The sequence below is a fragment of the Gymnoscopelus braueri genome (genome assembly GCF_963280865.1).
Source record: "Gymnoscopelus braueri genome assembly, chromosome: 6".
In the NCBI taxonomy this organism is placed as follows: domain Eukaryota; kingdom Metazoa; phylum Chordata; class Actinopteri; order Myctophiformes; family Myctophidae; genus Gymnoscopelus; species Gymnoscopelus braueri.
In genome coordinates, this window is record NC_137607.1 from 25,574,889 (window position 1) to 25,595,520 (window position 20,632).

General features: G+C 43.3%; 1 protein-coding gene across 2 annotated transcripts in view; it reads left to right on the forward strand.

Annotated features, from left to right (window-relative positions):
- The window catches only part of cachd1 (cache domain containing 1), a 109,362-nt gene that overhangs the window by 57,776 nt on the left and 30,954 nt on the right, over positions 1-20,632 (forward strand). Inside the window, exons 4-10 of one of the 2 annotated variants that reach the window (XM_080431587.1) lie at positions 2,292-2,398; positions 10,166-10,292; positions 12,296-12,440; positions 13,034-13,265; positions 14,358-14,507; positions 17,615-17,914; positions 18,511-18,660. In XM_080431587.1, the coding sequence (XP_080287713.1) occupies positions 2,292-2,398; positions 10,166-10,292; positions 12,296-12,440; positions 13,034-13,265; positions 14,358-14,507; positions 17,615-17,914; positions 18,511-18,660 (1,211 nt within the window). The remainder of the gene's footprint in view (positions 1-2,291; positions 2,399-10,165; positions 10,293-12,295; positions 12,441-13,033; positions 13,266-14,357; positions 14,508-17,614; positions 17,915-18,510; positions 18,661-20,632) is intronic. The other variant, XM_080431588.1, reaches the window with a different exon arrangement.

Genomic DNA, 20,632 nt, shown 5'->3' on the forward strand with positions numbered 1-20,632 from the left:
AAACCACATTACGCTGTGTTGCGTATTGACGATGACGGACGCATTTGGTTAGCCGTTTCCGATTAGGCTGCCTCTTATCGTGTTTTTGCCCCGAATGTCTTGTCGTGTATTTTCACTTAACTTGTCAATCTTCGACGGCATGATTATTACACAGGCTAGTAGCCTACTAATCCGTGTGAAGAGGTGGTTTAATGTCTAACCACATGAACCCTAGCATCCCTATTTGGGCATGTCATAACGGGTGAAAATAGGCAAACGTTTGGCGGAAATAGGTAAATATTTGGCAAAAAATAGCAGATCTCCTAGTTCACAATGTGTAACACAAAGCGTTGAGCTTGTGGATTGTCTATTTTCACTATTTTACATACAATGTAGTATATAGGGTTTAAGTGGTTAAAGGGACACTTCACAAAAAAAAATATTGTTTCAATGGATTAGTCACCCCATGGAGACTTGAATTCGTGGATATTTTTTTGTTTTTGTCTCATTCCTAAGACAATAATTTGATGACCAGCGGACCGGTAGGCAGCGGTTCCGGTAGGAGACACAACGACTCGTTGTGTCTCCTACCGGAACTGCTGCCGGTCATCAAATTATTGTCTTAGGAATGAGACAAAAAACAAAAAAAATATCCATGAATTCAAGTCTCCACGGAGTGACTAATCCATTGAAACAAAGTTTTTTTGGGGTGAAGTGTCCCTTTAAAGCCCTTGTGAGAATGGCATTTCTACTTCACCAGAAAGATCAACTTTCTTGTATTTATCCCCTAACCTGATCCATGCTGCTGTCCACTGATTACAGTCAGTAGAAGGTAGGGTTGGGTGATATGGACAAAATCACGATATATGTTTGACCAAATACCTTGATATCCATGATATTGTGATGACTATTTGTGCTATCAAAAAACCTGAGTTGATAAATAATCATCAGTAATGCCTACATAATAACTAAGTGAGTAAAGGCAAATAATAGAACATCTAGAACAGTTGGGTAACTTTACTGAAGGGGTACTCAAATACAAATCTTTAAGGTCCACAAAGACAATTGTCAATAAGACGAAGGTTAAAAAGGCCAGTCATAAGGCACATAAGATCTACAAATGTATATACTGCATCTATAGAAATACTTATGTCACTGCTGTGTTCAGATGTTAAACACACAATTTATTCCCGTGAGATTTGATTGCTCGGGTTGTGTGTGTGTGTGTCTGTGTCTCTGTGTGCGTGCACTGCCTGTGTGCAGCCGCCAGAGTGCGCCAGAGTGCAGGAATGTAGACAATGCTCTGATTAAAATGCACGACAGCATGCAAAACACACACACACACACACACACACCCCCACACACACACACACACCCCCACACACACACACACACACACACACACACACACACACACACACTGGATTACAAGTCCGTAAATACACAATATTTTCGAGCTGCGTTCGCTTCCAGCGTTCGCGCGTCTTACTTGTTAGGCTACGTTGACCAGGCGTGTCCCCCCCAGATTGTGGAGGGGAGCTTCCTAAATCACAGACAGTGGAATAGTCAGACATTCGGAGGACTGTGTGCAGTAGAGACAAGAGAGAATTATGACTTGTTGCGTCACGATGGCATCTTGCAGATAATACAAATAATGTTAGGGAAATATTTTTTTCAATTTGCTATCATTTGCCCAGAGTCCTGAGATCGTTTTAGTTGGGTCCGGATCCGGACCTGAGTCCGCTATTTGAGGATCACTGCTTTACTGTAATGCAGCCTTTTAAAAGCAGGAAAAGACAACACTTTCTAGTCTCATGTCACAATAGATACGATATATTGCACAGCACTAGTAAAAGTTCTAATGGCCTCCATTCAGCTAGGATATCAAGAAATATGAATTTATTCATTCATTCTCGCAATAAAGCATAATCCAGATTTTCCGCTTTTCCTGTCTCTCTCTCACTGTTGCTAGCCTATAGAAATAAAGCAGCAATGACACAAAAGTCTTTCTTTGAAAAAAGTAAATACATAGTGCATAGTGAATAATAATAACCACATATTTTATTTGGGTGTCAAGTGGTGGACACTGGACAGACAGACAGACAGACGGACCCACTAACTGACACAGCCATCCTTAGAGCCCCGCCGCTAGCAGGGCTAAAAGGGTTAATATGGTTCCCTTCAGCTCGGACAGTTCAACCGAGGATTACATCTGTGCCACGAAGCAGATACAAAATATAGAAGTGTGCCACAACAATGGCTTGTTATAGTGCGTCAACTCAACTGTCACTATGTTGTGTGTCACTTTTCAGTTTTGATGGCAACTTCAACACCAACGTCTCCAAGACCATCTGCTGTGACAGGCTGTCCCCGACGGTCAACAGCCGAGCCTTCAACCCCGGAAGAGACCTCAACTCAGGTGAGAGACACACACACGTACACACACACACACACACACGTACACACACACACACACACACACACACACACACACACACACAGAGACAGAGACAGAGACAGAGACAGACACAGACAGAGACAGACACAGACACAGACACAGACACAGACACAGAGACACAGACACAAGACACACACACGTTCACTCGACATGAACACATTTCAATGAATAATGAATGATCTTTTTGACAGCTACTTGAATCATATATACTTTGTTGTACGACAAATAGTGAAAATAGCCGATCTACAAGCTCACTGTGTGTCGCGATGAGACTCGCTGTGAGCTTGTAGACCAGCTATTTTCTACATTTTGTGGTAGTTACTAGCTCAAGTGTGATGGCACGTACACACACACACTCAACACTGCTTCCAATTTGAACCATGGAATCCATCTCCATTTTTACGTTCTTATTATTATTATTTTTTCTTTTCTTTTTACAGTTGAGTGACTCGGTTAAGAACAATTGCCATGGCAACGGCTTTTTGAAGAAGTCAAGATCTCGTGTTGTTAAATCTTTAAAAGGAAAGGGCAATAAAAAACGGCAATGGAAATAATGAGCTGTGGCAGCTCAAGGTGTAAGGAGATGTCTTTGTAGTCGGTCTCTCTCTCTCTCTCTCTCTCCCTTTCTCCTCTCTTGCTCTGCTATTTCTTTTTTATTTTAAAACATCCTTCATGACCTAATAGATCAAATAGTCTTTGCTTTTGATCTCTTCGTCTGGCGTGTTCTAGCAGTTTCTTCCAGTTAGCCCATTTAGACCTGGAAAGAATCTGTGTCATTTTTAGATTTCTTTGGCTATAAAAAAATTGCAGATCTACAAGCTCATAGCGCGACACCAAGTGCCGCACTACGAGCTTGTAGATCTGCTATTTTTGAAAAAATCGTGAACATTTGTGCAAATCATACATATATATTTTTTAAGCGAACATTTTTAACTCAAGCCTTTGCTTCTGGGGGGTCCTTGGAACAGCATATTTTGAGATGGGAGTCCGTGGCCAAATACGTATAATTTTAGGGGTCCTTGACATGAAAAAGTTTGAGAACCACTGATTATATCAACGTACGTTTTTTCAAAAAACTGCTAGGATTTAGAAGACATATTTGTAGAATCCCCAGAAGCAAAGATTTGAGTTATAAATGTTCGCTTTAAAAAAGATGTATTCAATGATTTGCACACATTTTCAAGATTTTTCAAAAATAGCAGATCTGCAGGCTCATAGCCGCGCTATGAGCTTGTAGATCTGCTATTTTTGAATAGCCCGAAGAAATCTTAAAATGACACACCGCTGCGTTCCCGGCCTTAAAGGGTTAAGCCCTTTTGTCAGTTTTTAACCGTCTATCCTGACTTCACCTCGGTCTAACGGTCTCATCCCATGTCACTCAGTTCAGATGCATGTAGGCTATAGGTGCGCACGTTAACCTCAAGATCCAAAGAACCCCCGCAATCTGAAATCCTGCCAAAACAAATTAGAGGGATATGGACTTTTTTTGATGTTGGCTCTATGTCTCCTGCGATGTATTTGTCAAGGTGTCGGATTGCATAAATACACTGTAGAATGTTGCCATGTAAAGACCACATGTGTCTGCGCTGCATGTGTACGCCTGCATTTGATTAGGGAGAGAAAATAGTCTTTGACCATAAACCCAGAAAATGCCAGCACCGACCCCCCCCCCCCCCCCCCAAACCCCCACCACATCCCCGGTTTCTCAGTTCTCCTGCCATGGCACGGCCTCATTCTGTAATCTTTTATTTCGTACCAGAGAACTCGGTATTTGGCTATTAAATGGTCTTATACTACATAATGCGATCATAACCGTAAACACGTGCAAGTACGCACAAACACAGAAATGTATATCCCTCCCTTTGTCTCCTGAACGCTCACACACTTAACACACAGTTATGCTCACACATAACGCACGCATATTCTAGGAAATCGCTGTCATTACCGACCTCGTTACATTTGTTCTTTCTCCTGCCACCCTCGTCTTGTCTGCTCGCCACCTCCCCCTCACATAGACATTAAGATGACAGTCAAAAGCGTGTTTCAGACCAAAGAGATTTGCAATGAGACAATACTGTTTTAAGCCTGATTCATACTTCGTCGTATGATGGTGTTAAGTGCCGAAAATAGCATCGCGAATGCAACGCGTTGTGAGCTTGTAGATCGGCTACTTTCAGCGCGCGACACCGTCGTACGGCGGAGCATAAATGAAGCCTTGTTGTTGTGGAGAACAATCGCAGTGGTCTGCATTACCACTTATTAGAGAGCCAGATCCTCTGCTTGCACGCAAGTCCACTGACAAATGCTACTCCTAGAATCAAGAATCAAGAGGGTTTATTCGTCACTACTCATACAGGTACAAGCAGTGAAATATAATTTTTTTTTTAAAAGATTGAAAATCACACTCCACCTCATCCCCTTATTTCTTTGTATCAGTACTTGTCCATTTAGATTAGTTATGCTATCCAGATAGCTTACTTGTATACTACACTGTTTGTTATTTAGACAGATGGTAGTTGATGTCTACCTGCTCTCCTAGTTCCTTTGTAGCCTTAGTTTTCTTTAAACTCTATTTACTAGACGGCTTTACCCTGTTGCTGATTCACTAGGGTTCATGCCACTTACCTCTGATCTTAAACTATGTATGTCACTTTGGGTAAGAGGGTCTGCTAAACGTCTAAATTGTAATCTATGATAAAGGTAATCTGTCATTCAAACAAGCGCACCATGTTTATCCTCACCAGCCAGAGTATTGGGTATCTCATGATTAGGTATGGAGAGCTGAAACTCTCTCTCGGCATGGCCTCATACTGCGCTCATCCAATCAAACGCTACTGTTGTCAACTCCTCTCAATGTTACGCCCTTCCCTGGTCATGGAGCCCCCCGGCATCTCTCTCTCCCTCCATGTCTCTCTGTGTGTCTCTCTGTTTTTTCTCTCTACCTCTTCGTCTCAGGGTGTGTGTGTGTGTGTGTCTGTGTGTCTCTGTCTTTATCTATCTCTCCCCCTCCACAACACATTCCAGCCAGTCCGTCTCTCCTGCCACCTTCCGTGATAGCCACCACCATTCGTACATCACCGCTGGCCGGTGGCTTTGTTTTCCTTACGACCAGTCGCAGGGAGTTCATGTTACCCCCCCCTTCCCACCACCCTCCCACCCCAACACCCCTCCTCCTTCTACTTCTCCCTCACTCTCGGGCCTCCTTGACCCCTTACACTCCCCACACACATTCATCCTCTCTCATTTCTCTTGGCCCAGTCTAAACAATATTACTGTGTGTGTGTGTGGTGTGTGTGTGTGTGTGTGAGAAAGCGAGGGGATAATTGAGATGTAGAGAATGATGAATGAAGGAGAGGGCGGGGTTCAGATGGGACCGCTGTTGGTCACATCCGTGTACACTTGAGTGGATGGTTGTATTCCACCTCCGGTTTTGTCCTCTGCGTTGGTTCGTTCCAGTGAGGGTAGGGAACCTGGGAAGGCAGAGGGAGACTTTATGTGGGACGGCAATCAATGATCTAGGACTGGGAAGACGGGGTGAAAAACTAGACAGACCAGGGGGTCGATTAAAATGCACTGTGATGTTCACCATTCCATACTCATCTCACACCTCAAATCCACCCTTGGAATCACTGACACTGCCCTCTCCTGGTTCAAATCATACCTCTCTGACAGACATCATTTCATCTCCATTACTAACTGCCAATCATTCACATCTCCTTTCAACCCATGGTGTCCCCCAAGGGCTCAGTACTTGGCCCTCTCCTCTTCATCCTGTACACGCTCCCCCTCGGTCAGATACTTCGCAGACATGGCCACCGTTTCCACTGTTATGCCGACGACCCACAACTCTACCTCCCCTCCACAACCATCCCTGCCATCACCCACTCCACCCTCACCTCCTGCCTGGCCGACTTCAAAACATGGATGCAGTCAAACTTCCTAAAACTCAACTGCAATAAATCTGAAATCCTAATCATTGGCCCAGACTCCCTCACCCGCTCCACTCATGACTTCTCCCTCAACATTGATGGCTCCATTGTCCACCCACGTCTACAACCTTGGTGTCATCCTGGACCCCCCCCACCCTCTCCTTCCAGTCCCATGTCAACCGGATCTCTTCGTCCCAACACACTGCTGCTGAGACACTCATTCATGCATTCATCACATCCAGACTCGACTATTGCAATAGCTTCCTATACCGTGTCTCCACCAAGGTTCTCAAGACACTACAGTATGTACAAAAGTCTACCGACTGCCTGCTCACCAGAACCAGATCCAGGGACCACATCACACTAGTCCTCCGTGACCTTCACTGGCTCCCAGTCAAACACAGAATAGATTTCAAGATGCTGATCACAACCTACAAGGTCCTCATCAACCAGGCTCCCCGGCCGCTACCTTTCTGAACTCGCCCCCTCCCGCTCCCTCAGGTCGGGTAATGTCAACCTCAAAGAAACAAACCTGGGGTGACAGGGCCTTCTCGGTGGCAGCCCCCTCCCTATGGAGCTCACTCCCAGCTCGCATCAAAGATGCCCCCACCCTCGCCACGTTTAAAACCGCACTCAAAACCCACCTTTTCAGACTCGCATTCCATACCTAATCATTATCCCCTTCAGTTTTTAGCCTTATTAGTCATAACTAGTTTTTTTTCCTAATAAAGTTTTTATTCAGTTTCTGTAAAGCGACTTTGAGTACCTAGAAAAGCGCTATATAAATTCTATGTATTAACAGCTCTCTTCATCCTCTGTCCTCTCCTTCATCCATTTCACCTGTTTTGGGACTTCTGTTATGTAGTCTTCTCCATCCTTTTCTCTGGTCCTCAGTCTGTTTTCCCTGTCCTGATTGGTTCCCTAGTGAGTGTATATTGATTCAGGTGTGTGTGTGTGTGTGTGTGTGTGTGTGTGTGTGTGTGTGTGTGTGTGTGTGTGTGTGTGTGTGTGTGTGTGTGTGTGTGTGTGTGTGTGTGTGTGTGTGTGTGTGTGTGTGTGTGTGTGTGTGTGTGTGTGTGTGTGTGTGTGTGTGTGTGTCAATGCCTGTGTGTTTGTGCGTACACGACAAGCGTTTTTAAAAGACTAGAATGAGTCTTCGTTTTAGTTTATCCACCATCATATCTAGGGATGGGACGATAATCGTTATTATCGTTATAAAAAACACTCACAATAAACGTATCGTGGACATTTTTATTTATCGTGAAATTGTCCTCCGTCATACACTTGGAATTTGCTTTTTTTGAGCCGCAAATTCAGTACCACTTAAACCCTCTATACCCTGTATATTTACCCCTTATATTTCACTCTACACAAATCGATTCCCCAAAAATGGCAGATCTACAAGTTCGCGAAAGTTACCCCCAAAATAGGGATGCTGGGGGTTCAAGTGGTTAAACAAAAGTTCCATTTTGTGTTTTAAGCATAATTTGATTAACACGATAATATCGTTGATCAAGCATTCTTTCATCCTACCCTTTTCAGCTTCTGTAAAATAAAGACTTTCCTCATAATAGATGAAAAAGCTAAACTAAATAATTAAACTAAATCTAGTCAATTACTGAAATTAAAACTACTTATACACTACTAAAGCTAAACTGAAATCACACAAAACTAATGAATATGTCAAAACCGTAATAACGGACACATAATGCTTGCGTATGCAGGTTTTCCATCTCGGCCCAGTAGACAAGTTGACCGCTTGGCAGTCGGCTCAAAGGTATATAAATGTGTACGTTTGTAGAACTTTCTAAACACTGGTGGCAGATGTATATAGATGTATACAGAGCCCTCTTCAGCTGTCAACACTGCTGAGTGGTTCCTGTTTATACCAGTCTCAAAGATGGATGGAGGGACTAGCAATGATGTGCTGCAAGCTAGCTAGCATGCTGCAGTGCAATAATACCCCACTGCCCCTCAAAAATGGGGTTCCCTAGACTTGTACATGGAAAAATATCTTTTAAATCTATATCTGTGCGTACTTCATTCTTAGCTTTTTAGTTTTTGCTCACCTGTCCAAAGAAATATTTTGCTCATAGTAAGCATGCTGTAAAAAACTATTTGGGCACAAATTAAATATATTAAAAATACATTTATTGTATTTATTCTCAGGTGAAATCCAGTCATGCAATGTGTACAGTATGAATACAGTATGAATTGTATGCCTATAATTTCTTGAAATGTTTAATCCACCCAGGCTGCTGTGTATAGTCTGGCCACTAGAAAGTCCACGTTGTTTGTTTATAGTGGATGGGCCTCAGTGCCAGTGTATACATGCCCTATAATTTTGGGTGCTGCTCAGTAGACTGGTCTCATATTCAGGAGATTAGATGCCAGTGTGGGCCTACATTCCTGCGTTTTATTAGTTTTAACTCCTACATCACCATCCACTGTTATCTTAGACATTCTTTCACTCTCTGTCTCTGTCTCTCTCCGTCTCCCTCTCTTTCTAATAGTTGTTGGCCTGGTTAAGGAATCCAAGCTTCTATTTGTGTGCCTTCCCTCCCTCCATCTCTTTATCTTTGATGTGAAAGGCTGTTTTGTGTTGCACTGAGCAGACAGGAAGCTGCAGTCTTTGTGATTGGATCTCTGTGAAGATACTGTTGACTCTGTGACCCACTAAAATGGTCGTGTTGGCTCAGTGTCTTTGGCAGAGGATGCTGTTAAGTTGGCCTGCGTCACTGTAATAAATTCATAAATATCAGTGAAGCACTGATGCGTACATTGGCGTTGATTCACAGTTTGAACGGTCAGACTGGTCATACTCGTTTTGTTTTAGGAATTCATCGAAAGATAGTCCAAAAGGACTCTTGTGAATTTGACAGCTCTACGTTTGTGTACTAAGTTGAAAATAAGTTGTATTTCCTACATAAAATGACAGGGGTGATAGAGGTGTTCTGTAGGTGTCTATTACCAAAAGCTGTGATTGTGATTGTCTTTGCCGGGATGCACTTACACAAATTACAGACAAGTTCTAACAGTTTTCACTTCCTATGAAAATGATTAATCATCACCATACTCAAACAGAAGAAGCTGATTGAAATATGAGCTTACAGTACCTGTAGGCAAATTGTTGATTTGGGAGAGAGACTGGTTGAAACTCTTTAGTTTATAGTATAAAACACATGATGTATTTCCAAGAAGTGGAAGGTAAATATTTCTGTATTGAATCCTTGTAGAGGTGTGCTGTCAATATTATCGTTGGGGCACAAATTCTTCTCCCCACTTCTTCTACTTTTTACCAGAAGTATTTATTTTACAAGGTACGAATGCTAAAAAAGGAAAAGCACTACATTTTACGTTGTGATACAAAATGTGACTGCACCACGTTTGAGCAATTAAGGCAAATTAATTCCAGCTAAAGATTACGATCTTCATTCGGCATCAAGCATGACATATGCACACATGGAATGCAAGTGCATGTAGGGCTGCACATGTCATGTGAGTGTCTTTGCTCTCTCATTCTCACGCACACAGAGAACCCGTGATTAACCTCTGCTCTGACCAGTGGGATTAACCTGGTTAAATAAAGGTTACATTTGAAAAGGTGAAACTCTGCAAGTATTTTTCTCATGTTTGTCCTCCCTCTCTCTCCCTCTTTCCTATATCCTACACCCCACTCCTTTCACTCCCTTTCCATCCCATTTTTCTTGCACCCATCCCCTCCTCTCCTCTATTCCATCCCCTCTCTCTCTCTCTCTCTCTCTCTCTCTCTCTCTCTCTCGCTCCCTCCTATATGAAGTGTTGGCAGACAACTTGAAGTCCAACCCAGGGATAAAGTGGCAGTACTTCAGCTCAGAGGAGGGCATCTTCACGGTCTTCCCTGCCCACAAGTTCCACTGCAAGGGAAGCTATGAGCATCGCAGCAGGTACAGTACCACACACATATCCTTTCTATGATCACAATGCTGGATTACCGTCTTCATATCCATCTCCCTCCTCCTCTTGCCTCTCCAGCAGTCGTCATAAGGCATCCCCTCGCCCCCAAATCTGACCACACATGCCCTCGGCAAGAATGTGTCTCTGTACCACTAAAGCCCACAGGAATCTCACACCTCCACTGTTGTGGCTTTTTGTGGTCACTCATAGCTCTCTCTCTTTTAGTTTTTTCTGTTATGTATGGCTCTCTCTCTCTTTCCTAATCTATCCCCCATCTCTCTCTGTTGTTCATGCACTTGCTCTTGCATTTTCCCCTGGTGTTGTAAATCTGTCAGTGGGGTTTCTGAGCCAGTCAGCTGGCCTTTAGCTATGAAACAAATGATGCTGCTGCTGCAAGACAGAGTGCGGGTGGCTTAGCGAGTACATCACTCCCCTTTTTCCACCATGTGATGGCCTCTCAGTGGTTCTTTAAAAGTGCGTAAGCAGTAAGCACAAATCTCTGCTTAAACCCTGCGTATGGATGCTTAATGCGACTTTTTGGGATTCATCAATATGTTCTTACTTGAATTTGTTCTTACTCTGCAAACTAATTTAGAACTGCCTCAGACCACGTATGCAAAAATCTTAAAGTCTTAAAGTAAAGAAATGAAAATGTGAAGATTAACCTCTGAATCAATATTTAAAATTGTAAATAACATTTACTACTAATAGATAATTATGCTGCACCATGTAACCTTCCTGCTCTACCCCCGGGGATTTTAACCACTGATCTAATGGAGCCTGCCTGCTTGCTCAGGGGAGAAATAGAATTTTGACCTCATTTAGTTCTTATACATTGTCTTATATATTGTTGGGGAAACTGGGAATACGGACGCTGATAGCAGGGGTTTTGGAGCAAGAGCTCATTGGTGGTGAGAGCATGTACTGGGGCAGAGATGAGGCTCCACCAAAAGCAACAGTGGAGAGAAGGGGGATCTCCTGTGAAAACAGTGTGGCCCAGAGCAGACAGAGGTGGAGGGCAGGGTCTGCTACATGGGCCACCTAAGCTGAGAGACAGAGTGATAGGTTGGCGAGAGAGAGAGAAAAGGAAACATTATCATGAAGGACTGATGGAGAAGTATGGTTGGGAGTCAGTGTATCATGATGTCAAATATCGACTCATGGGATATAATGACTCTTAATGGTTTTGTGTCTAATTTCTATATTGTCTGTGATCATTCTATAATTTTATATTGAAATCAGTGTTTTTTTGTGTTTTACTTAGCAAACCATAGCCTGACACTCTGTCTGAATTTTCATTTCGTTTCACTCCATTATTCAGTCTGAAAGACCTCTCAGTGCAGTCGTTTCTGAGATGGGGGCGTTGCCAAAGTGACTCTCTTTGGCGATTGGTTCATACTGGATTATCCCAATCCTGATTGGGCCGAGCCGCCGGTTAGATTTTCAACCGAGAAAACGCTGTCTTTCAGCGTCACCAGACCCTGAATGTGAGGCTGGCGATTCAGGGGCTGGAGCCAGGCTAAGCAAACCATGTTAACTGTGACTTATGTGAACGTCCATTCTCTTTCGTTCTCGCTTTATGTGTACAGCATTGGTTCTCAAAGTGGGGGCCCAGGAGTCCTTTTTGGGGGGGGGGGGGGACCAAGGGTTCCCCGGGGGTCCCCAGCAAAAGTAGTTAACAGCATCACAATCATCTTAACCACGATCCATTTATACACTGGCTATACAAAAATAGCAGATCTACAAGCTCACAGCACGTCACTCGTGCCATGCTGTGAGCTTGTACATCTGCTATTTTCAAAAATATTTCAAAAATATCAAAACATTTTATTTTTTTACATAAATCTTCCCTCTCGGGGCGTCCATGGCACAAAACCTTTTCACATGGGGGGGTTCCACGGCCAAATGCATATCAATTTGGGTGTCCTTGACATGAAAAAGTTTGTGAACCACTGGTGTACAGTATGAATGTAGACGTGCATTGTTCTTGCAGGCCTGTGTACGTGGCAGCGGTGCGGCCTCAGTCTAAACACATCGTGGTGATGGTGGACCATGGAGCGTCAGTGACTGACACTCAGTTACAGATCGCCAGAGACTCAGCGCTGGTCATCCTCAACGCTGTGGACGAGCACGACAAGGTTAGCTGCCCTGGACAGAGGTTACCTTGAATGCGAAAAGAGCCGCCTGCTTAGACAGCAAAAATACTGAGTGTCGATTTAGCTCTGAGAGTGTACAAGTGTAACCAAATGGACCGGGAAAGGGTCCATTTGGTTAACATTTGAACACTCTCAAAGTTCAACATTTTAAAGTAACTCTTATGTAGCATCTAAAATGCTAATTGAAGTCAAAGAGAAAAAAAAAACAGAATTGTAGTGAAGCGATACATAAAATAATTGATTCATCAATCAATGCATGTATAAACCAAATTATTGAAAAAAAGAATATACTTGCTTAATTGGATGAAAATAATGATTTGTGGCTGCTGCCCTAGCCCAGTTAGACCTGTTGCACCTATACGTTGTTATTCCTTTCAAGCCGGGAATGCTTTCTGTGTCATTTTAGTTGTTGCAATAGCAACATCATTATTAAAAAAATATATTTGAATAAAGATTTGAAGTTTTTCAGAAACTGTAGGTCCGGATTTAGAATGCGTTTTTAAGAATGGGCCTCGGGTCTAAACGGGCTAGTACCATGTAGAAACGTTTTGTCTTTCTCTGCCTCCTACGTGTAGATCTCTATTCTGTCGGTAGCGGAGTCGGTTCGCTACTGTTCCCTGGACCTGTGTTACAAGAGCCTGCTGTCTCCGGCCACCAGCGAGACCAAGCGGAAGATGAGCACCTTCATCTCAAACATCAAGGCGTCGGACGCCCCGACGCTGCACGCAGCCGGCTTCCAGAAGGCTTTCCAGCTGCTCCGGAACACCAGCAGCCTCAGCAAGCACCATGCCACCAGTAGAGAACTGTGTAAGAACTGTGACTGGGAGAGAAATCCCCGCCTGCGCCAACCTGTGGGCTGGCAGCAGTGTTGATTTTGACAGAACATTTTTATTTAGTTTTAGTCATAGTCTTTTGAATAAAATTCTGTTAAGGGTAAGTGATATTCTTTGGTACATATATATTTTTTGTTAAAAAGGTTAAAGTACTATATTCTGATAGTAATCATTGCTACACAGCGTTTGTTCGGTCACAGGGGGTCTCTCCAGCTCTTTAGTAAACAGAATATAGTGCATTTTCAGGTAGGTGACAACATTTAAGCCAATCAGGAGAGAGCACTGAAAATGCATTTTCTGTTTAATAAAGAGCTGGAGAGACATGGAGACTCCTTTTACTGAACAAACACTCTATAGCAATGAGTACTATCAGAATATAGAGCTATCCAACACTTATTTTAACCTAAGTAAATCACTTACCCTACCTTTTTTAAGTTTTAGTCATATTTTAGTCACCAGAAATGTTTCACTTTTATTCTAGTTTTAGTTGACTAAATATAAGATTTTAGTCGACTAAATCTACAATTGATTTAGTCGACTAAAATAGATTTTTGGCGGGCCGTGATGGCGTCGAAATGGCTGGCTTTCACTTAGCTGCATGCCGAAAATAGCCGATGTTGTGAGCTTGTAGATCTGCTATTTTCGGTCTATGACATCTGTGTGCACCCATGATTACTTTTCTTAGTTCTGCTGGATCACTTCTCCACTAGTCCCTCCCCAAACATTTTAGTCTAGTTTTTATTTGTTGACGAAATTGTCAGTATTTTTAGTCATAATAGCTTAGTTTTTATTTAGTTTTCGTAAGTGGAAAAAGGTAGTCGTAGTTTTAGTCGACATCAACACTGGCAGGCATTGCATGTGGGCCCCCAAATAATTGGCAAAACTATTATGTATATTTTAATGATAATATAACATTAATGTAAAAAAAAAAACATCATGGTAAAATGACACAATCCCGGATTGAATGGGTTAAACGTGTAATTCATTGTCATGACATTTCCATTTGTTTATGAGCGCTCTGTTGTCTTTCCCTGTGTGTGTGTGTGTGTGTCTGTGTGTCCATCAGCCACAGACATGGTAATCATCTACCTGTCATCTGGCATCACGTCTCGGGAGTCGTCGGAGCAGGAGAAGAGAGCAACGCTCAGCGTGGTCAGGGAGGAGAACAGACACCTCAACAACTCTGTCATGATCCTCACCTACGCGCTCATGAACGGTACGACTCACACAAAGAGCAACTGTTAACTGAAATGCAAAGACTATTGTTGTTGTCAAATTGTTGGGGGTTTCGCCGCCATGAGTTGGAAGGAATGAAGTATTGTTTTGTCATGCCTGACTTGTACTCTGTCGTTCAGCGGTGTCCTGTGCCAAAAATAGCAGACGACCCATGGCCACACGACACGTTGTGAGCTTGTAGAAGGACATTGTCGTACGATTAACCCATTTAAATCCGGGAAAGCATGTGTCCTTTTTAGATTATTGCGTTGGCTATTCAAAAATAGCAGACATGATTTACAAGCTCACAGCCCGTCAGTTCGTGCTGCACTGCGAGCTTGAACATCTGCTATTTTTTTTTTGTTTTTGAAAAATCTTGAAAGTGTGAGAACTACTGATTTAGAAGGTATTTGTAGAATCGGCCTCAGGTCTTAATGGGTTAAGTAATGAATCAGGCTTTAGTAGGTTATAACATTTGGCAACACAATAGCATGCAAAGCACTGGACCAATGGCTGACCCAAGATACAAAATAGAAAATCTTGACTTACAGCCCCTGACAACTAAAATAAACACAGGAGTCACAAAAATGATGGTAACACGGTCAGAGAGATCAAACGGACCCTAACAAGGTCTGTTTGGTGAAGTTGAACCTTGTCATTGGATGCAAACCGCTCAACCACCAGATTGTACACAGATACGCACAGCAGTTCACTTTCAATTACAATTTTGACTCTTGGTACAGAGCCACGTTTTTGTTTTTTGTTTTTTGGGTTTGTTTTTCCACTGGAAGCTAATTATGCGTGTGCTAGACATGGTTTTCTTTGTCTGTGATGGGATATGCACAGCGCACAGAAGGATGAGGAGGACTGAAGGTTAGAGAGGTGCTCAAAAACCTCAAAGGCTTTTTGTTCTCACCATGTGTGTTGATGTGGCGTGTGCACCCTTCCTCCCTCTCTCTCTTTTATTGGCCCTCTTCATCTCCATCATCCCTCCATCTGTCTGCTCCTGCCCCCCCAACACACACACACACACACACACACACACACACACACACACCCCTCCACAGTGTATGCATTAGTTCACCATTAATAAAATAATTCTTTCATTAGGGTATGGAAATGAAAAACATCTGAGAGGGAAGGGAAACTTCAAAGTAAATACTGTGTGTGTGTGTGTGTGTGTGTGGGGGGGGGGGGGGGGTGTGTGTGTGTGTGTGTGTGTGTGTGTGTGTGTGTGTGTGTGTGTGGAGTTGTGTGACTGACGGAGGACCTGCTTGTTTAAAACACTCCACGATGAAAAGGTTACGCACATCTATCAGCCTTTGAGTTTATTAGCATTGCACATCCAGAAAAAACATTTGTTCTGTTGTTACCTAGGCTATTGTACACAGCTCAAAGCCCCCCCCCCCGTGTGTGTGTGTGTGTTAATCCCTGCTTCCGCTGGCAAATGTGAACTGTTGTTTGTCAAAGGTGATCAACAATCTGTTGGTCACACAGTATTGATTTGTGCGTGTGTGTGTGCCTGCGTGTCTCTGTGTGTGTGTGCGTGCACAAAAACAAACTGATGTTCTGCCAACTCCAGTTTCCCTTTCAGGCTGGTTTCATGAACTTTCCATTTTGCACTGCCAGAAAGTCATTAAGAACCATGTTATGTTCTTTTGTCTCAGTTTTTTCATGGGCCCAGGGCTCTGTACCAGATCAGCTCCCTTTTAACCTCAACACCAAATCTTGTCGCTGAAAATAGCTGATGTACTCGCTCACAATGCATCGCATTTTGTCCCCCAGGGCTCTATAGGTCCGCTCATTTCTTCCCTCAACACAAAATCTCTTTGGTGAAAATAGCCTGTAGATCCTGATTTTTTTTTCGCAGAATGTTTCAACTAATTAATAGGGTTTATTATAGGGCTCAATATTGCATTGTGTTTACATGTTGAACTGACTGACTAAAAGAGCAGATCCCATGTCAGCCAGAAAAGCTGCCCCTCAATACTGTCCATTTGACTTTGCAACCCCCCCACGAAGCCACATCTTGTCAGCCGTCCAACAATATGGTCACCAGAGATGAGCCTTGGCATTAAAACATGATTCTGCTCTAATCCCATCAGTGATTGGATACTGGCATGGATTCCATGCCCCCTCCCTCCCAATAAGCTGCGAGATACCCAATGATCCAGGTGACAGCTGCAAGTTGATCCAGGCTCCTCCAAAGGGCCTGGTACACTTTGCGGCGTTGCGCACCGAAAATAGCCGATCTACAAGCTCACAACGCGTTGGCACTGTGGCGCGCAACTAAGTATACATCTGGCTTAAAGTGACCTCAGGACTCGGAAAGTCAAAAGTCTGGGCTGGTCCAAAGTCTGGAGCGTTGCATTTACTGTTGATCCACCGTGATGTGGCACACTGGGTGGGATGTTCCGCACGTGTCGTAAACTTGGGGCTTGAAAGATAAACACAAGGGTTTTACAGATGGTTGGTTTTGTATGTATAAAGCTTCAAGAATAGTGAGGTGGTGATGGTAGGATCTCATGCGTGCATGCATGGAATATCTCAGGAGTGTTGACTGACACAGAACAGGTCTTCTTCTGAAGTGAAAGGCTACATGGTCATGTAGCCTGGACACTGGTCCTGAATCTGGTATTCTCTTTTTCTGAACGCTTTTGCCGCACAACCAGAGGGACTTCAGTATGACTTGGGGAAGTTTATCGGCGTCCCAAAATAGAACCTCCTTTTCAAAGATACTTGATGAATACGATCTCTGTTTTGTGGAACTTGGCCATCAGATTTTTTTTTCCTGTTGTTGCTTTCATTTCTACCATAATTATGCAGAAGGAAAAGATGATAGGAATTTGAGTCATGTGCTCATTACTGAAGAGCTGTTTTCTCTCTCTGTCCCCCGTTTCAAACACTTGTTTTGCGTTTAAGCATCGGCTCATCATACCACACTCAAAAGGCCCCTTTGTGACAGACTTGTCATTGTGAACAAGAAGTTCTTCTTAGTGGTCTTGTGTAGTTCAGTCAAATTGATCTAAATAAATTCACTCACACTGTCTCTATTCCCTCCCCGCACTCCTGCTTCTCTCCACCACCCGCCTGTCTTCCTCCTCTCAGAGGGCGTCACGGGTCTGAAGGAGCTGGCCTTCCTGCGGGACCTGGCGGAGCAGAACTCGGTGAAATACGGCGTGTACCGAACGGGCGACCGCGACCGCGACCGCGACCGTGACCGCTCCTCCGTGATATCGGCCGGGGCGGCGGGAAGCGCCGCGCTGCCGGTGGTCAAAGGGAGCATGATGGTGTTGAACCAGCTCAGCAACCTGGAGACCACGGTGGGCCGCTTCTACATCAACCTCCCCAACCGCATGATCGACCTGGCCCGCTTCAGCCTGCCCTACTCTGACCCCATGGGAGACGGTAGGTGGACCGCGCCACACCATGCTTCAAAAGGCTGAAAGGAAAGGGTCTTGCTAATATTGAATGAAACTCCGGCTAAGAAGAAGAAATGGGAATGAATTGACTTTAATTAACCACTTGAACCCCATTGTCACTATTCTGGGCATGTCTTCATAATAGGTGAGAATTCTGTGAAAACGGCTAATCTAGAAGCTGACAACGCGTTGCAACGCAACGCTTTGTGAGCTTGTAGATCAGCTACTTTCGGCAAAGAGATCCGCTTTAGAGGGAAAAAAGGAGTGGGCCAAGAATAGTCTGGCCTGGGGGACCCCAGTCAGTGAAGTACATGGGGTTTAACTGGTTAATTAATGAATTAAATTTGAATAAGTGCATTTATGTTTTTTTTGTTTTTGCATTAAGTTAACCAGCCAATCTGAACTGAAAAATAAAAATAAAAACATGCAACTAAGCTACATTGAATCAATCACAAGTTTGTGAGACGAGATGAGCTGAAGTTCAGTGCTCCATGAAAGGAGCAGAACTAAACCCAGCTGGACGGAAACTAAATATACCAAACTCAACTGTTGAAAACGTGACTTTGAGCCCTCCTCCCCAAGGTTTCATCATGACCGTTAGCCGGCCATGTTACTTTGGTAACCTGCTGCTTGGCGTGGTGGGGGTGGACGTGAACCTGGCCTATATCTTGGAGGATGTCACCTACTACCAGGACTCGCTGGCATCATATACCTTCCTCATAGACAACAAAGGTGAGTCACACACCCGCTGATATACAGCACTGCTCATAGACTGGTACACACTTTTCCGGTAGATTGCCGCGCATTTGTATGAGACATCCATCATTTCAAGGATTTTAAACACATGCTGCAACGCAGATTAAATACAAATTAATTTCCCCCCGATTATTTAATGCAATACGTTTTAGTTAACACGTGTTGGAACATCAAAATGAATTGAAAGTGCACAAGCAGAAGTAGTAAGTAGATTTTTGGACATCATTTGTATTAATATCCTATTTAGAAAATCCTACAAATTACTCCTAGCTGAAAAATAAAAACTCTAAAAAGAAAACGTGAAAGGTTTGTAAAATGGTCAGTGTGATTTTTTTCTATCCGCCCTTCTCATGTACATGGAACCACTACTCCCTCGTAGAGTGCACGGTTTATTTACCCTGTGTCGACTTCCTAAATAATCATTATCCCTTATTACTGTTTATGGACATCTTCCAGCCAGCAGTGGCATTTCTTTGGCGCTTAATTTTCTTCCGAGCCCTGCCCTGTTGCCCTGCCATGGCACAGGGCTGTAAGAACTCGTGTCCGGACATGGTTTGTCTTGGACATAGCTTTAGGCTAGTATTCAGCGCAGCCTGGGAAGGCAGGCCAGAACAGAGTCCCTGATGGAAGCCGAGTAGTCCAGCGTTTCTCAAACAATGGGTCGGGGGCTGTTTTGGGGTTACGGACCCATTTTTGGGGGCCGTGAGTTAAATATCCCCCTTTTTGTTTTACGTTTAATACAAAAACGATTTAAATTATTATTTCAAATGATTTAGCTTTTTTCTTTCAAAAAGTTTTCTGCCATTTTAGCTATTTTTGTGAGACACTGTTGTACAAGTGTAAATATAGAATAGGGCTTAAGAGGTAAACCAGACTAATTGGTTTAGTCAATTATGTAAATAATCAATTTGATTTTTTTTTTACGTTGATTTATTCTTGCATAAAAAATAAAGCAAGTTGTCAAAGAAAATGTGCTTCTTGATTAAATAAACTACTAGAAAAAGTCATTGATGGAGTAATTGCTAGGAAAATAACCGATAGTTGCAGCCCTAATGGGGTGGGAGGTGGGGGTCTGGGAAGTTTGAAAACAGAGGCGTAGTAAAGAAGGAGTGTTGAGGGACACTCAATTACTACCCATCATGTTCAACGCTTGAGACACACTGACACACATACACACCAACGCACAAGCCGGTTTCCTGACTGCCTGACCACAGACAAGTACTGTCATTCAGAAACATGACATCACCGCAGTTAAGAGGGGCCGGCTGGAAGAAACGTACTTCCAACGCATAGCTGCTTCCATAGCACTATTAGCGCACTCTGTGAGTCATCTGAGCGGAGTTTTGTTTGTGTTTTATGCTACACCATTAAATGAGACCAGCTATTCACCCTCTAGATACTCAAAAGGTTTGTTATTGTAATAAATACGGCATCAAATTATGGCTCGTTAACTGTACCGCGCTTATTAATGCCATTCAATAAACAACCTTGACAAATGACTCCCATTAAAGTCATTAACTGGTATTCAAATTGCCTGCTGCCAATTAGGGGTTTGTGCAAACACGGAGGCTGCCAGAGCCGAGGGAAGAAAGATTGCTGCATTACATCTGCAATATCTGAAAATGCATAGCGAGATGAGTGACCATGTTGTGACCTCTTAGTAAGAGTATGATGATGACAGGCTAGATAAACCAAATACATCTCATATATTTTGTATATCTTAGATTTATATCTTATTCATATCAACCATTATAAAAGAGTACTGCTACATATACTACGTGTGTGTGTGTGTGGGGGGGGGGGTTTAGCCATTAATGTCTAATGGACCTGTTAGACTGTGTTGTCCCTGTGCACTGTAATATGTAGTAGTTAACGATGTCAGAGGTACCTTGTGTAAGAGAGGATAGGGATTCTCTCCTTCAGGGTGGTGGGGGACTGGGGGGGGGAC